Source organism: Leptodactylus fuscus, chromosome 1 (genome assembly GCF_031893055.1).
Source record: "Leptodactylus fuscus isolate aLepFus1 chromosome 1, aLepFus1.hap2, whole genome shotgun sequence".
Lineage (NCBI taxonomy): Eukaryota > Metazoa > Chordata > Amphibia > Anura > Leptodactylidae > Leptodactylus > Leptodactylus fuscus.
In genome coordinates, this window is record NC_134265.1 from 25,250,522 (window position 1) to 25,267,528 (window position 17,007).

Here is a 17,007-nt window from a genome sequence, read left to right on the forward strand (position 1 = left end):
CCACATGTTTGTAAATACCATATGGTGCATACATAATACTGTACATATCCATAATATGTGATATGTTTTGGAGATAATGCCACACATTGCCTAAATAATACCCCCATACAGTGTGTATAATACTACCATACAATAGTTATAATGATCTTTATTTATATAGCGCCAATGTAGTCTGCACCACTTAACAATTTAGAAATAAATAACCATATTTTGTAAGTACCAACATTCAGTGCACTAATAATACCGCCATACCTCGGAGCCCCTAGTACATCATCTTTATCCTTAACTGCACAATGTACAAGATTCTCATTTCTAAAACGTTCAGTCACCAGTTGGGCGCTGCTATATCTGTATTATATGAAGCTGCCAGGTCTTGTGTCTGCGTTACTGTGCGTTCTGTTAGATGGTGACCTCTCTGGTGTCTCCACAGTGGCAGCATGGAGCCGGCCTTTCACCGAGGAGACCTGCTGTTCCTCACCAACTTCCAGGAGGATCCAATCCGTGCCGGAGAGATCGTGGTCTTTAAAGTGGAAGGCAGAGATATCCCGATAGTCCACAGAGTCATCAAAGTTCATGAAAAGTAACCTGCCTCTCCTTGTTTTTAGCCTCTTGGGTATCTGGAAAATATAGGGCAGAATACAGTTGTCTATCCTTTGATTCCTGTATTACACTCCAGAGCTGCATTCACAATACTGCAAGCTTCACTGCATAAAGGTCCTAATATTTGCAGCTGATACAATGTCTGTTCAGAGCTTGACATAGTGATTAGCATTTTGAAAAGTGATTTTTCACTAGCAGAAGTGTGAATGCTGCTCTGGAGTATAATACAGGATGTAACTCAGGATCAGTACAGGATAAGTAATGTAATGTATGTACAGAGTGACTGTACCAGCAGAATAGTGAGCGCAGCTCTGTAGTATAATACAGGATGTAACTCAGGATCAGTACAGGATAAGTAATGTAATGTATATACACAGTGACTGTACCAGCAGAATAGTGAGCGCAGCTCTGGAGTATAATACAGGATGTAACTCAGGATCAGTACAGGATAAGTAATGTATGTACACAGTGACTGTACCAGCAGAATAGTAAGCGCAGCTCTGGAGTATAATACAGGATGTAACTCAGGATCAGTACAGGATAAGTAATGTAATGTATGTACACAGTGACTGCACCAGCAGAATAGTGAGCGCAGCTCTGGAGTATAATACAGGATGTAACTCAGGATCAGTACAGGATAAGTAATGTAATGTATGTACACAGTGACTGTACCAGCAGAATAGTGAGAGCAGCTCTGGAGTATAATACAGGATGTAACTCAGGATCAGTACAGGATAAGTAATGTATGTACACAGTGACTGTACCAGCAGAATAGTAAGCGCAGCTCTGGGGTATAATACAGGATGTAACTCAGGATCAGTACAGGATAAGTAATGTAATGTATGTACACAGTGACTGTACCAGCAGAATAGTGAGCGCAGCTCTGGAGTATAATACAGGATATAACTCAGGATCAGTACAGGATAAGTAATGTAATGTATGTACACAGTGTCTGCACCAGCAGAATAGTGAGCGCAGCTCTGGAGTATAATACAGGATAAGTAATGAAATGTATGTACACAGTGACTCTACCAGCAAAATAGTGAGCGCAGCTCTGGAGTATAATACAGGATGTAACTCAGGATCAGTACAGGATAAGTAATGTAATGTATGTACACTGTGACTGTACCAGCAGAATAGTGAGCGCAGCTCTGGAGTATAATACAGGATGTAACTCAGGATCAGTACAGGATAAGTAATGTAATGTATGTACACAGTGACTGTACCAGCAGAATAGTGAGCGCAGCTCTGGAGTATAATACAGGATCAGCAATGTAATGTTTTTTTTACTGTGACTCTGGATTGTAGATTATATTAAGAGGATATTTGCATATTACACAATTTCTCATAGATTATTCTTCACATTTTTAGAGAGAATGGAGATATTAAGTTCTTGACTAAGGGAGATAACAATGAAGTTGACGATCGAGGCCTCTATAAGGAAGGACAGAACTGGTTGGAGAAGAAGGACGTTGTGGGCAGAGCACGAGGGTGAGTAGTGGGCTGCTGCCTCTCATCTTTGTCATTCTCCGACTTCACAGCAACTACTACTCGGGTCTCGGGTTATCTCTGTTCTCATCTGACCTTTATACTTTCCTCTGGTTTACGTGTTGTGTATTAATTTCCATTACAGGGAAATATTTTGAGGTTGCTATGACCCCTAGCCAAAATGGAGAGAAAAGCTGGAGTAGGTTTCTGTATAAACCAATCAGATTCTAGCTCTTATTCTTTAGAGGCTCTTTAGAAAATAAAAACGCCACAACCAGATTGGTTGACAACTGTATCACTTCTATTGCACTTGTTTTGTTCTCTTCTGATGTGTTCTGCACTATAGAGTATCATAGACCTCCATGATAATTTGGGGGCAGGTTTATTTAAACTATTCCTTAGTACCCCATCCATTATTACTACTACTGGTTTCTTTGCATGTCATTTTGCCTGGAGTAACTGTAACTTTGCAAACAAAGTCCAAATGACCATAACATAGGAGATTCAGGGACAATGGTTTGCAAATCCAGGTTATTTTGCAGCTAAAAAGATCCCTGACACAGAAGAAGTGAGAAATCTATGTACATTCGGGACAGCTGACTAACATCCCATCAGCAAAAACACAAACAGCTAGTCAGAAGTAGATAGACTCTCCTTACACATACTGTGTAGTGTACAGGCAGGGAAAGCTGTGTATAGATATGTAGAGTGTCTGATGAGAGACCTGTCCCTCCCCACCCAACTTCCTGTGTTCAGCCTTGGTTTCTAAAGACAGAACTTCCCTGGTAACAGGGAGGGAACAGCAAATTAGCAAGAAGCGAGACACTTAGTTGTAGGAATGTTAGACGGGAGTTTTTTGCAATATTTCCTAATAAAGTGCATTACAACTTGCTTTAGAATCACGCGATCTATTACACGAGATTGAGTTAGCTGCAGAGTTACTGACTCTTTAAGTGGACGTGTTCCCTTTAAGAGAGTCCTCCATGACTGCGGCACCTGTCCTGTTGTGATATACCTGTATCAATCCGTCAAGCTGTTCACAGTCCTCTCCTCCTTCTCGCTCCGTCTGGTGCAGTCACCGTAATAAAGGTCCTTGCAGCTCTTTTAACATTCATTGTGGCCTCCATAAAGGTAATTGCGTTTTTATGTTATTCAGCGTTGCGTGCAGGCATTATGTAAGCGGAGAAATCCTTCCCAGCCTGAATAGAATAAAACATCATTTCAGCTTTAGTGGCTCCACCGACGCCAAGCTGAACAATCGCCAGCGTCGCCTTGTTCTTAAGGAGCAATGAAAATAACGTTGCCTTAAGTGGCCGCTCGTCTCCTTTACAAGGATGCATTAACTATTCTCTGGGCTCCGGCTCGGGATTCACTTGCAGTTGGCTTATCGTCTGGATACATGAAAGGAAAGCGATTAAAGTTCTACGCCAAGTCTAAGGACGCGTCATATGGATACCGTCCTGTCTGTGATCCTATAACAAGGCTGATATTAACCTGCCACCCTCTTATAAAATTTTACAGCCAGGGCGATGAATACAAAACTCCTGTTATGCCTCCATATGCAGATATTTTCTGGCACCTTACGGAAACTTTCTATTTATTGGCACCTTCATGCAGCTTTGTCTAAATCCTACAAATAAGCATTTGAAGATTTGACACTTCGGCCCTTCAGTTCTGTATACAAAACCAAGTTCTGAGGATGCAGGTGCTTTTAACCCCTTACTAGGTACTTTGTGCACCATGAAGTAATACTACGTCATGGTAATTCTGCCCGCTCACTAGCTGAGCGGTCGGAATCGGAAGCGGGTGAGAGCTGTTACCGACAGCTCTCACCCTTTTCCATAACCTCCGGTCGGTGCTTTTACCTATCAGAGGTTTTAACCCTTTGATTGCGATGGTCAAACATGACCACCGTAAACAAAGGGTTTTACGCTGTTCAATCCTCCCCGGCACCCCCCACGGTGAGATCTCGCCGTGGGGGGTGCCGGTATGTTTAACTATGCAACCTGGGGTCTGGCCAGTGACCCCAGGCTACCCTGAGCTCCCGTTACCTGGTTGATCCTGCTGGGTCTTCTGGAAGTGAGCTGTGCCACAGCTCAACTTCCTGTTATGCCCTGTGAGACACGTGCAGCCTGTGTCTCACAGAGCATAATTGTGATGAAATCATCACTGATCCAAGTGTCCCATAGGGACATGTGAAAAAGTGGGAAAAAAAATTGTGTTTTTAAACAATAAAGTTATAAAGCCCCCAAAATCCTCTTCTTTCTATAGAGAATGAATTATATCATAAAAATTAATAAAAACAATACATATTTGGTATCGCCGCGTCCGTAACAATCTGTACAATAAAACTGAAATAATATTTAATGTACACGGTGATCACAGGAAAGTAATGATTTTTCGCCATCTCACCTTACAAAATATGCTATAAAAAGTGGTCAAAAAGTCATATGCACCACACAACAGTACCAATAAAAAGCACATGTTGTCCCGCAAAAAATAAGCCCTCAACCAACTCTGTCAACCGAAAAATAAAAATGTTACGCCTCTCAGAAAATGGCGATGCAAAAAACATTGATTTATGTCCTCAAATGTGTTTTTGTTCTGCAGGATTAGTATCAAATAAAAAAAAATAATATAAATGAGGTATCGCCGTAACCGTACCGACCCGCAGAATAAAGGTCACATGTTACTTATACTGTACCCTGCATGCCGTAACTGTACTGACCCACAGAATAAAGATATGTTACGTATGCTGTACGCCGTAACCGTACCGACCTGCAGAATAAAGGTCACATGTTACTTATACTGTACGCCGTAACCGTACCGACCCACAGAATAAAGATGTGTTACGTATGCTGTACGCCAGGCATGTCACACTCAGGGTACCCCAAGGGCCACATGAGTAACAAAAGGTTGTTGCGAGGGCCGCACACAGCAGCTAATGGCTAGGGCCTAGGGGACTGATCACTAATACCATGCATCGCAAAAATCTAGCATTTCTATTGCAGGCTACATAGAGTAGCCTACAATAGAAAGTATAGAATGACAGGCTGGAGCCTCACAAGGCTCCCGGCTGCCATAAAAATGCACGCAGGCCCTGAATCTTGCTCCGGGTGCCTGCGATTGCCGGTAAAATGGCACCTCAGTTAAAGCTGGCAGACACCATTATTGTTTTGGAGTGCTGGGGGGGGGGGGTTGGGGGGGGCTGGGGGAGGGGGGCTTCTGGATGCCTGGCCCTCCCTGTTTTTTCCCACTCACTTGCAATTCTTGTACTTGGGGGTTAATAGGAGCACTACAGACTGTAATGCTCCAATTAACCCCCAAGTGAAAGAATTACAAGGTGTGTGGGGAAAAAAAACAGTCCTCAAGCCCAAGGAAGGGCCAGACAGACATCAAAAAGCCCCCCTCCCCCAGCACCCCAACCCTTCCCCAGCACTACAACACTCCCCCCCCCCACACATCATCATAAGTCTAGTATTTATCCCCTATCCGTAGGACGCAGGCACATGTCGGGTGCGGGCCTGATTACGTGGCCACGTCACCCGGTGTGTGGGGAGGAGGGGGCGGAGAGAGCGGAGCAGAGCAGGCAGGGAGACCTGCTGTCTGCGAAGGGTGAGGGGCGGCCGCTCGAGCGTCCAGCAGGGCCGCCTCAATCCACCGCTCACTTTCCTTGTACATCTGCGGCCCGCACAAAAGTCTCAAACTTTGTCTCTAAAGTTTAGAGACAAAGTTTGAGACTCTTGTGCGGGCCACAGATATGCCTGTAAAGGGCCGCATGTGGCCCGCGGGCCGCATGTTTGACATGCCTGCTGTACACCGTAACCTTACCGACCCGCAGAATAAAGGACACATGTTACTTATACTGTATACTGCATGGCGAAAAATGTAAAATACCAGAATTGATTTTTTTTAATTTATTTATTTTTTTAAATCCAGAAAAAAAAAAGTTAATAAAATGTATTCAATAACATGTAGGCACCCAATATTGGTGTCATTACAAAATGCATCTCATCCCGCAAACAACAAGCCCTTATATGGCCGCATCACTGGAAAAATAAAGAAAATATAGTATCTAACAATGTGAAGACAAAAAACCCCAAAATCGCAAAATTATCAGAACACAACTGGCTGCAGCAGGAAGGGAATATATAAGCTGTGTGAGCGGATATCAGGGGACACCCCAGATTTAGAGTTTACGAGGGAAAATATACCAGAAGTGACCCCCAAAGTGACCCTAGTGTGACTCCCCCAATCATAGGAGCTACTGGGACATAGTAGGGAATGTGGTGTTCCCAATGTACTCCGCACGGCTTATATATTCCCTCTTCACCATCCGCTGTGCAGTCTGGGATACTAATACTCACTACACCCCCTGATAAATTCTTTGAGGGGTGCAGTTTTCAAAATGGGGTCACTCCTTTGGGGAATCCACTTTTCTGGTACCTTACAGGCTCTACAAACATGACATGGCGTTCAGATACCAAACATCTGAATCTGTGCTCCAAAAGCCGCATAGCGCTCCTGCCCTTCTGCGCCCTGCTGTGCGCCCAAACTGTAGTTTATGCCACATGTATGACACATGTATGACACTGGTGTACCCCGGATAACGTTCGTAATGTCATATGTGGGTATAAACTGATATTGGGGCACAGCCGGACACAGAAGGAAAGAAGGCTTATTTGGTTTTTGGAGCACAGACTTAGACGGTTTGGTTTTTGGATGCCATGACCCTTTTGCAGAGACCCTAAAATTGCCCTTACAAAATGAGGTCACTTCTTGGGGAATTCCAGTTTACTGTCACCTCCAGGACTCTGCAAAAACATCATGGCACCCAGAAAGTCCCTCTAACTCTGTACCCCAAAAGCTAAAAAGCGCAGTCCTCCTTCCCTTCTGAGCCCTGCTGTGTGCCCAAGCAGCAGTTTACACCCACATATATCATTTTTTGCCCCTCGGGATGGCCCCGTAATAGTTTTAGGAGTGCAGGTCTCTGACAACACAAAGTGGGTGCAATGTATTGGCCTCCAAAATGGCATATTTCTTTACAAATTTCAATTTTTGGGAAGCATTTTTAGTCTCAAAATCATAATACCCCTTGATACATTCCTTGACGAATGTAGTTTCTAAAATGGGGTCACCTTTGAGGGGTTTCTATTGTATTGATACTTTAGGGGCTCAGCAAATGCGACATGGCACCAGAAAACTATTCCAGCAAAACCAAATATCGCTCTTTCCATTCTGAGCGCCGCCATGTACCCACACAGCAGATTATGGCCACATATGTGGTATTGCCGTGTTCAGGAGAAATTGTTTAACAAACTGTGGGGGGCTTTTACTCCTTTAACCCCTTGTGGAAAATGAAAACTTTGGGGAAAAAGTGACATTTTAGTTTAGTTTTAGTTTAGTAAAATCTGTGAAACAGCTGTAGGGTCAAAATACTCACTATACCCCTTGATGAATTCTGTGAGGGGTGTAGTTTCCAAAATGGGGTCACTTTTGGGGGTGTTTCCATTGTTTTGGTACTCTAGACACGCTGCAAATGAGACATGGCGCATTAATTATTCCAGCAAAATCTGCTTTATAAATGTCCAGTGTCGCTCAATCCCTTCCATGCGCTGCCGTGCGCCCAGAAATCAGTTTACACCCACATGTGGGGTATTTCTGTGAACGGGAGAAATTGCATAATAAACTCCCAGATGCATTTTCTCCTTTAACCCTTTGTAAATGTGTTAATTTTAGGTCTAAATAAATGTATTAGTGGAAAAAAAATGAAATGTCTAAATTTCACCTCCATATTATTTTTATTCTTATGAAATGCTTAAAGGGTTAACAAACATCCCAAATGCTGTTTTGAATTATTTGAGTGGTGCAGTTTTGAAAATGGGGTGATTTATGGGGGTTTCTATTATATAGGCCTTTACAATTCCTTTCAGAACTGAAGTGGTCCCTAAAAAATTAGTTTGGGGAATTTTCTTGGAAAATCGCTGTTACACTTGTAAGCCTTGTAACATCCAAAATAAATTAAAAGGCAATCAAAAGATGGCGCAGATATGAAGCAGAGATATGGGAGATAATATTTATTCATGTATTTGGGTGGTATGACTATCTGCCTGAAAAGCAGAGAATTTCACATTTTGAAAATTGCAATTTTTTCCAAATTTCCATGAACTTTCCGATTTTATTTATAAATAAATACAAAAATATTGATTAGTGTTTACCACTAACATGAAGTATAATGTGTTACGAGAAAACAATCTCAAAATCACTTGTGTAAGTTAAAGCGTCTCAAAGTTATTGCCGTATAAAGTGACATGTGTCAGATTTGAAAAAAGAGGCTTGGTCCTTAACCCTTTCACTGCCAAGGGTCCCTGGAAATTTTGCACCTCTAGTAGCCGGAGCAATTTTCACAGTTTTGAGACGGACAAATCAAACCTAAATTAATATTAAAAAAGCATCCAACCCCCCCCCCCCATAGCTATATATTTTCTTAAAGTAGACACCTGCAGCACTGTCAGAATGCCACTTGGTACAGTATACGAACAGGCACCTTCATGCAATTTTGATTTAACCCCTTAAGGACCCGGCCATTTTTTGGTTTCGTATTTTCGTTTTTCCCTCCTCACATTTCAAGAGCCATAACTTTTTCATTTTTCAGTTCACAGAGTCACATGATGGCTTATTGTTTGCGGGACAAATTGTACTTTGTAATGGCATCATTCAATATGCTGTGCAATGTACTGGGAAGCTGGAAAAAAATTCAGAATGAGGTGCAATTGGAGAAAAAATGCATTTGCGCCATTTTCTTATGGGTTTAATTTTTACAGCGTTCACTGTTTGGTACAAATGACATGTTACCTGTGTTCTACGTGTCAGTACGAACGCGGTGATACCAAATTTATATAGTATTTGAAATGTTTTGATACTTTTAAAAAAATGATAAACTTTGCAAAATAGAAAAAAAAATTTGTGTCATCATGTTCTAACACCTGTAACTTTTTCATATTTCCATGTATGGAGCTGGTTGTGGTGTCTTTTTATGCGGGACAAGATGACGTTTCTATTGATACCATTTGGGGAAAGATCTGATTGTTTGATCACTTTTTATTCAATTTTTTATAGGAGGCAAAGTGTTGAAAAAAAACGCTTTTTGGCGGTTTTTATTTTTTTTGCCGCTACGCCGTTCGCAGTACGGGATAAATGTTTTAATATTCTAATAGTTCGGGCATTTTGGAGCGCGGGGATACCTAATATGTTTATGTTTAATGTTCTTTAATTACTTTTATAGCTAATCTAGGGAAAGGGGGGTGATTTGAACTTTTATATTTTTTTTATTTTTTTAATACTTTTAAAAACTTTTTTTTTTCTTCTGTTACATTTATGATCAGACCCCTTAGGTACCTTGAAACCTAGGGAGTCTGATCGCTCATACTATTCACTGCAATACTACAGTATTGCAGTGAATAGGAAAATCGCAGCACTTCTATTAGACGCTGCCTCTGGCATCCTGTAATAGATCTCATGCAGAGACAAGCCTGGAAGCCTTCAATAGGCTTCCGGCTGTCATAGCAACCGAACACCGCCCTCATGTGACGTTCAGGAGGGCGGCGATCGGCGAAACATGGCGGTGCCCATGCCGCCGGCGCCGTTTACACACTGCGGTCACGTTTGACCGCAGTGTGTAAAGGGTTAACAGCAGCGATCGGCTCGGGCACCGACCGCTGCTGTTAGTGGCAGGTCCTGGCTGTATGATACAGCCGGCATCTGCCGTGTATGGAGCGAGCTCAGCGTGTGAGCTCGCTCCATACATCCCCATGCGACCCATGACGTACAGTTACGTCAAGGGTCGCTAAGGGGTTAAAGTGAATGTTTTATGAAAACATGCAAATAAATGTATATTAGTTGCTAAAAGCGGAAACCAAACAAAAAATTAAATGCACCAAACCTCCTAAAAATAAGAGTTCAACATGTGCAGAGCTCATACATATCACCAAGGCCTACACCCGCATGCACGTGTCTTCAGAAAATCACCAGAAAGAACAAAAATCTGCTTTGAAGTTGGAAATGTTACGTAAGTATCATCCTATAAAATGTAGGGATTATACACCATGAAAAGTAAGTGAAACCCTAAACCCTTTATATTTTTTTAAAGTAGACAACCTGAAGATTACAAATGTCTTAATGGGTCATCGATAGCCACATCCACCTTCATGCAACTTTGTGACAAACACAATAAATTTTTTGAAAAAATGCGCTAAAACACATATTTGCACCTAAAACTCATGTTCAATCTCACATTCATATACAAAATACATGTAAAATAATAGCTTAAGGTTTATATATACTATATGTACCCCAAACATCAACTACAACAAGAGCTCAGACTCCCAAAACTCTAATACAGAAGACAGGCAGGATTTTGCTGTTATTCACTATTATGTTAAAAATCTATACTGCACCTACCAAACTGTGACTGTGATACTAAAATCTAACTTTTTTCAGATTGCACAGCATACCGTATATAAAAACACAATTTAATAATTCATATATGCAACCACCTTCATGCAACTTTGCAGCAAACAGAGTTTACAAGCAAAAATTGCACAAAAATTCAAATTTGTCACTAAAGTGCGGCTCAAGCAATCCCTTTCTGCAAACATAATGTACTGTACATAAAACTGCAATATGTGAGGAGTTCATACATACCACACATGTATATATTTACAGGGGCGGGTGATAAAGCCAAAATCTCAGAAACGCGCCATCCCATTTTGTGCATGCAAATTAAATAGAACTTTACATAAAAATATTATTTTCCATCCCCCTATGAAAATTTTAACAAGCTATACGTTCATCTCTAGTGATAATCATTATTACTATTATTTTAGCGTGTAACGGATATCACTAGAGACGTATTTTACTGTAGAAAGCTCAGGTATGGACAGGACAGGGATTGGGTGAAATGTAAACTTTATTTGCGACTTTGTGTATATGTTGTGTAAGTGTTTGGTGCGACTTTTTTTTGGTGCTGCGACCTGGACAATGGTAAACGTCTGAGTCACAGCGCCAATAAACTTCCTGGTTGTGTTTAGAGGATATTACATAAGAATACCCCACTACTAAGGCTCCGGGGGAAATTACATCATACCTGTATGTGACAATCAGAGAGCAACAGTATAGTATGCTCTCTGATTGGCAGGAGAAGGGTTACTAGGGACAGAAGAGTCCCTGCCACCCCCCTCCTGGTGTCATATACAGGTTAGCACAGATAATGATCATCATTCATTATCACTGTGCACGCTGCAAGCTGCTCCTCCCCCCTCCCCTTCTGCTACAGTTCACTAATGCTTCCGAGACAGGAGGGGGGGACACTTTAAAGCTCTATATCTCTGGGCTGCATTAAGTTATCTTGATGCTTTAAAATTCATTTTAAAGAGGAGAATCTCATCTTTAAAATGATACCAAGCACTTGATGATAGAACTTAAAATTTTGGAGCGATTCGCTGTTGAATTGCAGTCGGCAATTGAGATCTGCAGTTGGATCTCAATGCCAAATAGCGTTTTCAATAGTGAATTGCTCTAAAACTATAAATTCTATCATGAAGTCCTTGATATCATTTTAAAATGAGATTCTCATCTTTAAAATGAATTATAAAGCATCAAGATTTGTTCAGGCAGTCCAGAGATATCGGCATTAGTAGTGAGGACGTATTAACTACGTCCTCCGCTGCTGAAGTGCCACCCTAGGAGGACGTAGAGCTGACGCCCTCGGCAGGGAAAGGGTTAATGCACTTTTGGGCTGTGTCTCTAAGGGGTTAAGTGCATTTTTAGTTTCTGCACCTGCCCTGCTGCATGTATGGATTTTTTTTTTTCAACGTGGTCATACATTTTAGATGGGTATGAGCCAAATCCACCAATTTTGTCCAACCATCTAAGTGTACAGGGGCCTTCTGGCACTCCGGGGAGGTAAGAGTGGGAATTCGACCGCTTGGTTCATTTGCTCTTTGGATTAGAAGCTGCTACCAGTGCATGACTGAGCCGAGTGTGCATGTGTGTGGGAATGTCAGACGGGAAGCTGACGCCTGAATGAGTTTTTCTTCCCACGCACCACACAACAGTTTTACACAAATAAACCCATCAATAAGGTCATCACCTGAAGATCAGCAGGGTCTGATACACCCACGGATCAGCTCCATGTGATGTCACATTCATTGGTCACATGACCCAATTCAAGTGAATGCACAGGCACTAGCAAACATAATCACTCTACAATATGTGCTTGGTACATAGTGAAGAGGTCACTTCAACCATCTGACCGGCCGGCTCCCGGTTATTAGACCCCACCAATTTGATGACCTATCGTAAGGAAAATACCATTAACCATTTATTGCCCAGTTTTTCCCTTTTATCGAGCTGTTCCGATGTGGCCTGCTCCGTACAGCACCAGTAGGGTCCTATTTACCATGCACCCTCCATTACGGGGGTCCCTGCTCCTGATATCTAAAGAAGTCTTCTCCTTTTCAAGTGTTCTTTGAGAAAGAATGATGAGTAAGAACAGATGAAGAGTGACTCGGGTCTCCCCCATATTCTGCACTTATCCTGGCTCCTAAAACTTCTGTATACGTAGACGGCAAGGCGTAAATCTTTGGGTTTTCTACTTCTCTCAGGACAGCGTAGATGTGCGATGTGTGGATGAGGGTGGGCTGACTCCTTCGAGGATGGATGGTTGTGTCTCTCAATGTCCAGGTTCCTGGTTTTCTACACTAGATGCCATTGGGGGAAGGGTCATTTGCCCTTGACTATGTGGAGTAGTGACCGTGCTTACTGTGCATGCGGTATATTTTTAGGGGGTTCTTTGCCACCAAGCATTGCATCTGATGGTAATGGGAGGTCTCGTGTCTTTGGAATTTATTTGTGGTTCCCATACCAATGTTTCTCGTTCTATAGAAGTGATTGGGAGGATAGGATAAGAAAATCGAAAGAGATCTGAAGCCCCATCAAACAGCTGATCAGCGTGGGTGCCAGTTGTCAGACCCCACTGATAGGAAATGAACTGGATGCCCTATAAGTCCCAACACGCGCCCCCCATCAGAGTCATAGTAGCTATGAGTGACGATTTCTCCACTGGCCAAGCACAGACCGTGGGGATTTTTCTTGGTTGCGTCTGGTTCCCGGTGCGGTTATTCTACATGTTATAGACCATACTGTCAGCGGTACAGAGCAGATTCCCTACCCCCCCCTTTAAATTCTGCTTCTGCCACATTCCTTCTATCCACTTATCTCCGCGCTTCACTAAGTAAACCCTTTCCAAGGTAAGAATTTAGAAATCCTACTCCTTTAATGGAGCCTGCAATGAGCTGGCCGCCTGGCCTCCAGTGACTGTATAAATCACGGCTCGCCAAACAACTTTTAGAGGTTTCCAAAGGACAATTTGTAAGACGTAGCGAATCCTGCGCGAATTACCGAGCAAATGACGTGACGGGCCCAAGAGAAAACACAAAAAGCTCTTCTCTCGAGAAACCTGTGAAACTCTTTACATGTCGCACCCGGAGCGGAGCAGCCATGTGAGCTAAAGAGACAGAACTCCGTATTCGGAGGAAGAATCGGGAGCAGAGTCTTTAAGTCATCGCCAAACACTATTTTGTGAGACGTTCCTTTGGGACGTACATAATTTGTGCTGAAATCCATCTGGAAGGCGACGTCTACTTTGCACCGTGTGTTTTAACCCGGTTGTTGCTTTGGTTGGCCTTAGCCGGTAGGAAGCACCAAAAAGATCATGTGATACCCCCCTCCGAAACGCAACTACACATCCTGGGCTTGTGTTTTTAGGAGGTTCTGTGACTCTGAGGACCACCTTGGGTCAAACCGTAAGCAATAAACATTAATAGATAACTTTTTATACTATTTTTTTTGTGCAAAAATTTGCAATTTTTTTTCCACCTTTGTACCCCCTTTCTTGGAAGGAGTGGTGGTTCCTGAAATCTATGCCAGCTGCAAGCCTGCACAACCCGACAGAGGGTGCACCTGATTTTCGAGGACTTGTCCTGTCCATAAATAAGTTGCGCCTCCACCGATTCATGGGATGTAAAGACTCTCTTGGGAGACTGTTGTGGGCGTGCTCGGTGATGCAGAGGTCATTGTGCAAGGAGAGGAAGTAGGAGAGATCTGACACAACCTATCGTGAATGGTAGACATTACCTGACATTGTAAACCTGCTGAGAAGTGATCTCCACAGAACAGGAAGTATCAGACTATTGTAAGACTCATTGGCCAGAGTGAAAATTCCCGAATTTCAAAAAAAATCTGGATAGTGTCACAAAAATAAAAAGTACCACAATATGTAAAAATGCCTTATTAATACTCAGTTTTTGTCTTTTTATTTCAGATTTCTACCGTATGTCGGAATGGTAACCATTGTGATGAACGATTATCCGAAATTCAAGGTAACTAAATATTACATGTGTATGTCATTTTCCGTAATCGCTATACCCAGCTGATTATGGAAGATTGTGTTTCGCCCCCATCTCTCATTGATAGTCGGACGGCTGACACAGATGTGGTCTCCGTTTACTGAAGGGCGCTGCTCTGACCCCTTATAGGGATTCGTATACTGGTGCAATAGAGAATCGGTTTCTTCCCAGCTCACCAGGTCCTGCTTGTAATAGGAGCAGCTCTGGTATTCCGATACTTTAGGTCAGTGTTTCCCAACCTGTGAGATCATTTTTACCGAAAGTCAGTCTTAGTAATAGAGAATAGCTTTATTAAATGGTCTAGGAGCAACGCGTTTCGGGCATCCACTACGCCCTTCCTCAGGTGCAAACAATTCCTATTCATCAGGCCGATGGCTTGGGATTTTCGGAACAGTTTTTGAATGTACAACTGAAACAATGTTTCAGTTGTAAAACTGGAAAACCATATTGCGGCTGCGCTGTGTAAGGGTATGTTCACATGGTCAATGGGAGACATTTTTGGAGGCGAATTTTGAAGCGGATTCCGCGTCAAAATCCGCTCCAAAAGACTCAGTGTCAACATACCCTTAAAGTACGCTCAAAGGTACACCACCCTGTACTACCCACCCAGCACATACCAAAATTCATCTTATACCATCACCCATCACTCACAGTAAATTCGCTATCACCATGCTTCATTAGTATACCCTACACTTTATAATGCTTATAAATGGCCCACCTACACAGTATAATGTTCCCCAGTGGCCTCCACTTGCAGTATAGTGGTCCTCACATAGTATAAAGCTCTCCAGTCACCCAACGCGCAGTCTAATGCTCCCCAAAGGACAACAAAGTAAAATGCCCCTCTTTGTTCTGCCCACACACTTCCCCAGTAGCCCCCTTACACAGTAAAATGCTTGACAGTAGCCCCGTCTCACCGTATAATGTTCCCAAGTGACTCACTGATACAGTATAATGTTCCCCAGGGACTCACTCACACGGCACAATGTTCCCCAGGGACTCACTCACACGGCACAATGTTCCCCAGGGACTCACTCACACGGCACAATGTTCCCCAGGGACTCACTCACACAGTATAATGTTCCTCAGTAGCCCCCTTACACAGTATAATGTTCCCCAGTGACTTACTCATACGGTACAATGTTCCCAAGTGACTCACTCACACAGTATGTTTCCCAGTAGCCCCCTTACACGGTAAATTGCTCGCCATTGGCCCCTTCCACAGTATAACGCTCCCCTGTGGGCCCTAACATAGTATAATGGTTCTCAGTGGCTACTGTACACAGTTTGAGGCCCTTCAGTGCCCCACACACTCAATAATGCTTCTACGTGGCCCTTATATACAGTATAATGCTCCCCAGTGAACTCAACAAAGTATAACCTTCCTGGGTCGCCCAGTACACTATATAATTCCCCCCAGTGGCACATTTCCATGGAACATTCTGTACTCTAGCTTGATGGAGAAGACCTCACTAGCTGCCTGAATGGTGGCGCCCATGTTCCCACTGGAGGCCATGGCACCCTAGTTGGGGCTCGCTGAATTGCATGTGCCATCCTGGGCCTTTCCCTTTATCTGCATTCTGTAGGGTTTCGTGCCGTATACTGTCACATGATCTTGATACCCCTCCCTTTTTATTCCCAGTATGCGGTTTTGGCCATTATGGGAGCTTTTGTACTTTTAAAACGTGAATCCTAATCTGTGGAGAAGACTCCGAGGAGGAAGAAGGAGAGAAACGAGCCAATAAATCTTAATATATTCCATGGTTTTTATTTTTGTCACAAAGCAAAGCGAAACCTGCGAACAGTCATCGACCGGTACAAATAAATATCTGCAGAGTAACCCAACAGTCCTGTTATGTATTTATTTTATTTGTAGGGTTCATTGAGCTGTATGTCAAGATTTTATGATGCAATGCTTTTTTTCTAAAAATGTGACCTAATAAAATGGACAAAAATAGATGTCTCTGGTTATTGCTCCGCGTCGTACTGCAAAGAACAGGGACATTTCGTTTTATCAGGGTCTGGGAAAGCTGAGTCACTGACCGTATGATTTCCATTACCTCTATCATCGCCTGTTTCCAAAACTGTGGGACATGACTCCTGGGGGAAGATGGGGGAACATCTCCAGGGATTTGCCAGCCAAGATGAGAAATTTCTTCCAAATTTCCAGCAAAACTAAGGACCTTTAAAGGGATCCTATCATTAAAACTCTTTTTTTTTTTCTGGGTACCACGTAGGAATAGCCTTAAGAAAGGCTATTCTTCTCCTACCCTTAGATGTCTTCTCCGCGCCGCCGTTTGGTAGAAATCCTGGTTTTTGTCGGTATGCAAATGAGTCCTCTCGCAGCACTGCTGCGAGAGAAATCTCCAGCGCCGCCTCCATCTTCTTCAGGAATGGGTCTTCTTCCGGCGGTGGCGTTAAACTTCTAGGACTTGGGCAGCCGACTGCGCAT

The 17,007-nt window shown here is 42.9% G+C and overlaps 1 protein-coding gene across 1 annotated transcript in view; it reads left to right on the forward strand.

Moving 5' to 3' along the window:
- SEC11C (SEC11 homolog C, signal peptidase complex subunit) overlaps positions 1 to 16,512 on the forward strand; it is a 28,892-nt gene extending 12,380 nt beyond the window's left edge. The window contains 4 exon segments of the mRNA XM_075262374.1: positions 431 to 580; positions 1,972 to 2,091; positions 14,471 to 14,528; positions 16,198 to 16,512. Of these exon segments, the coding sequence (XP_075118475.1) occupies positions 431 to 580; positions 1,972 to 2,091; positions 14,471 to 14,528; positions 16,198 to 16,251 (382 nt within the window). The 3' untranslated portion in view covers positions 16,252 to 16,512.
- Positions 16,513 to 17,007: the final 495 nt, after the last annotated feature.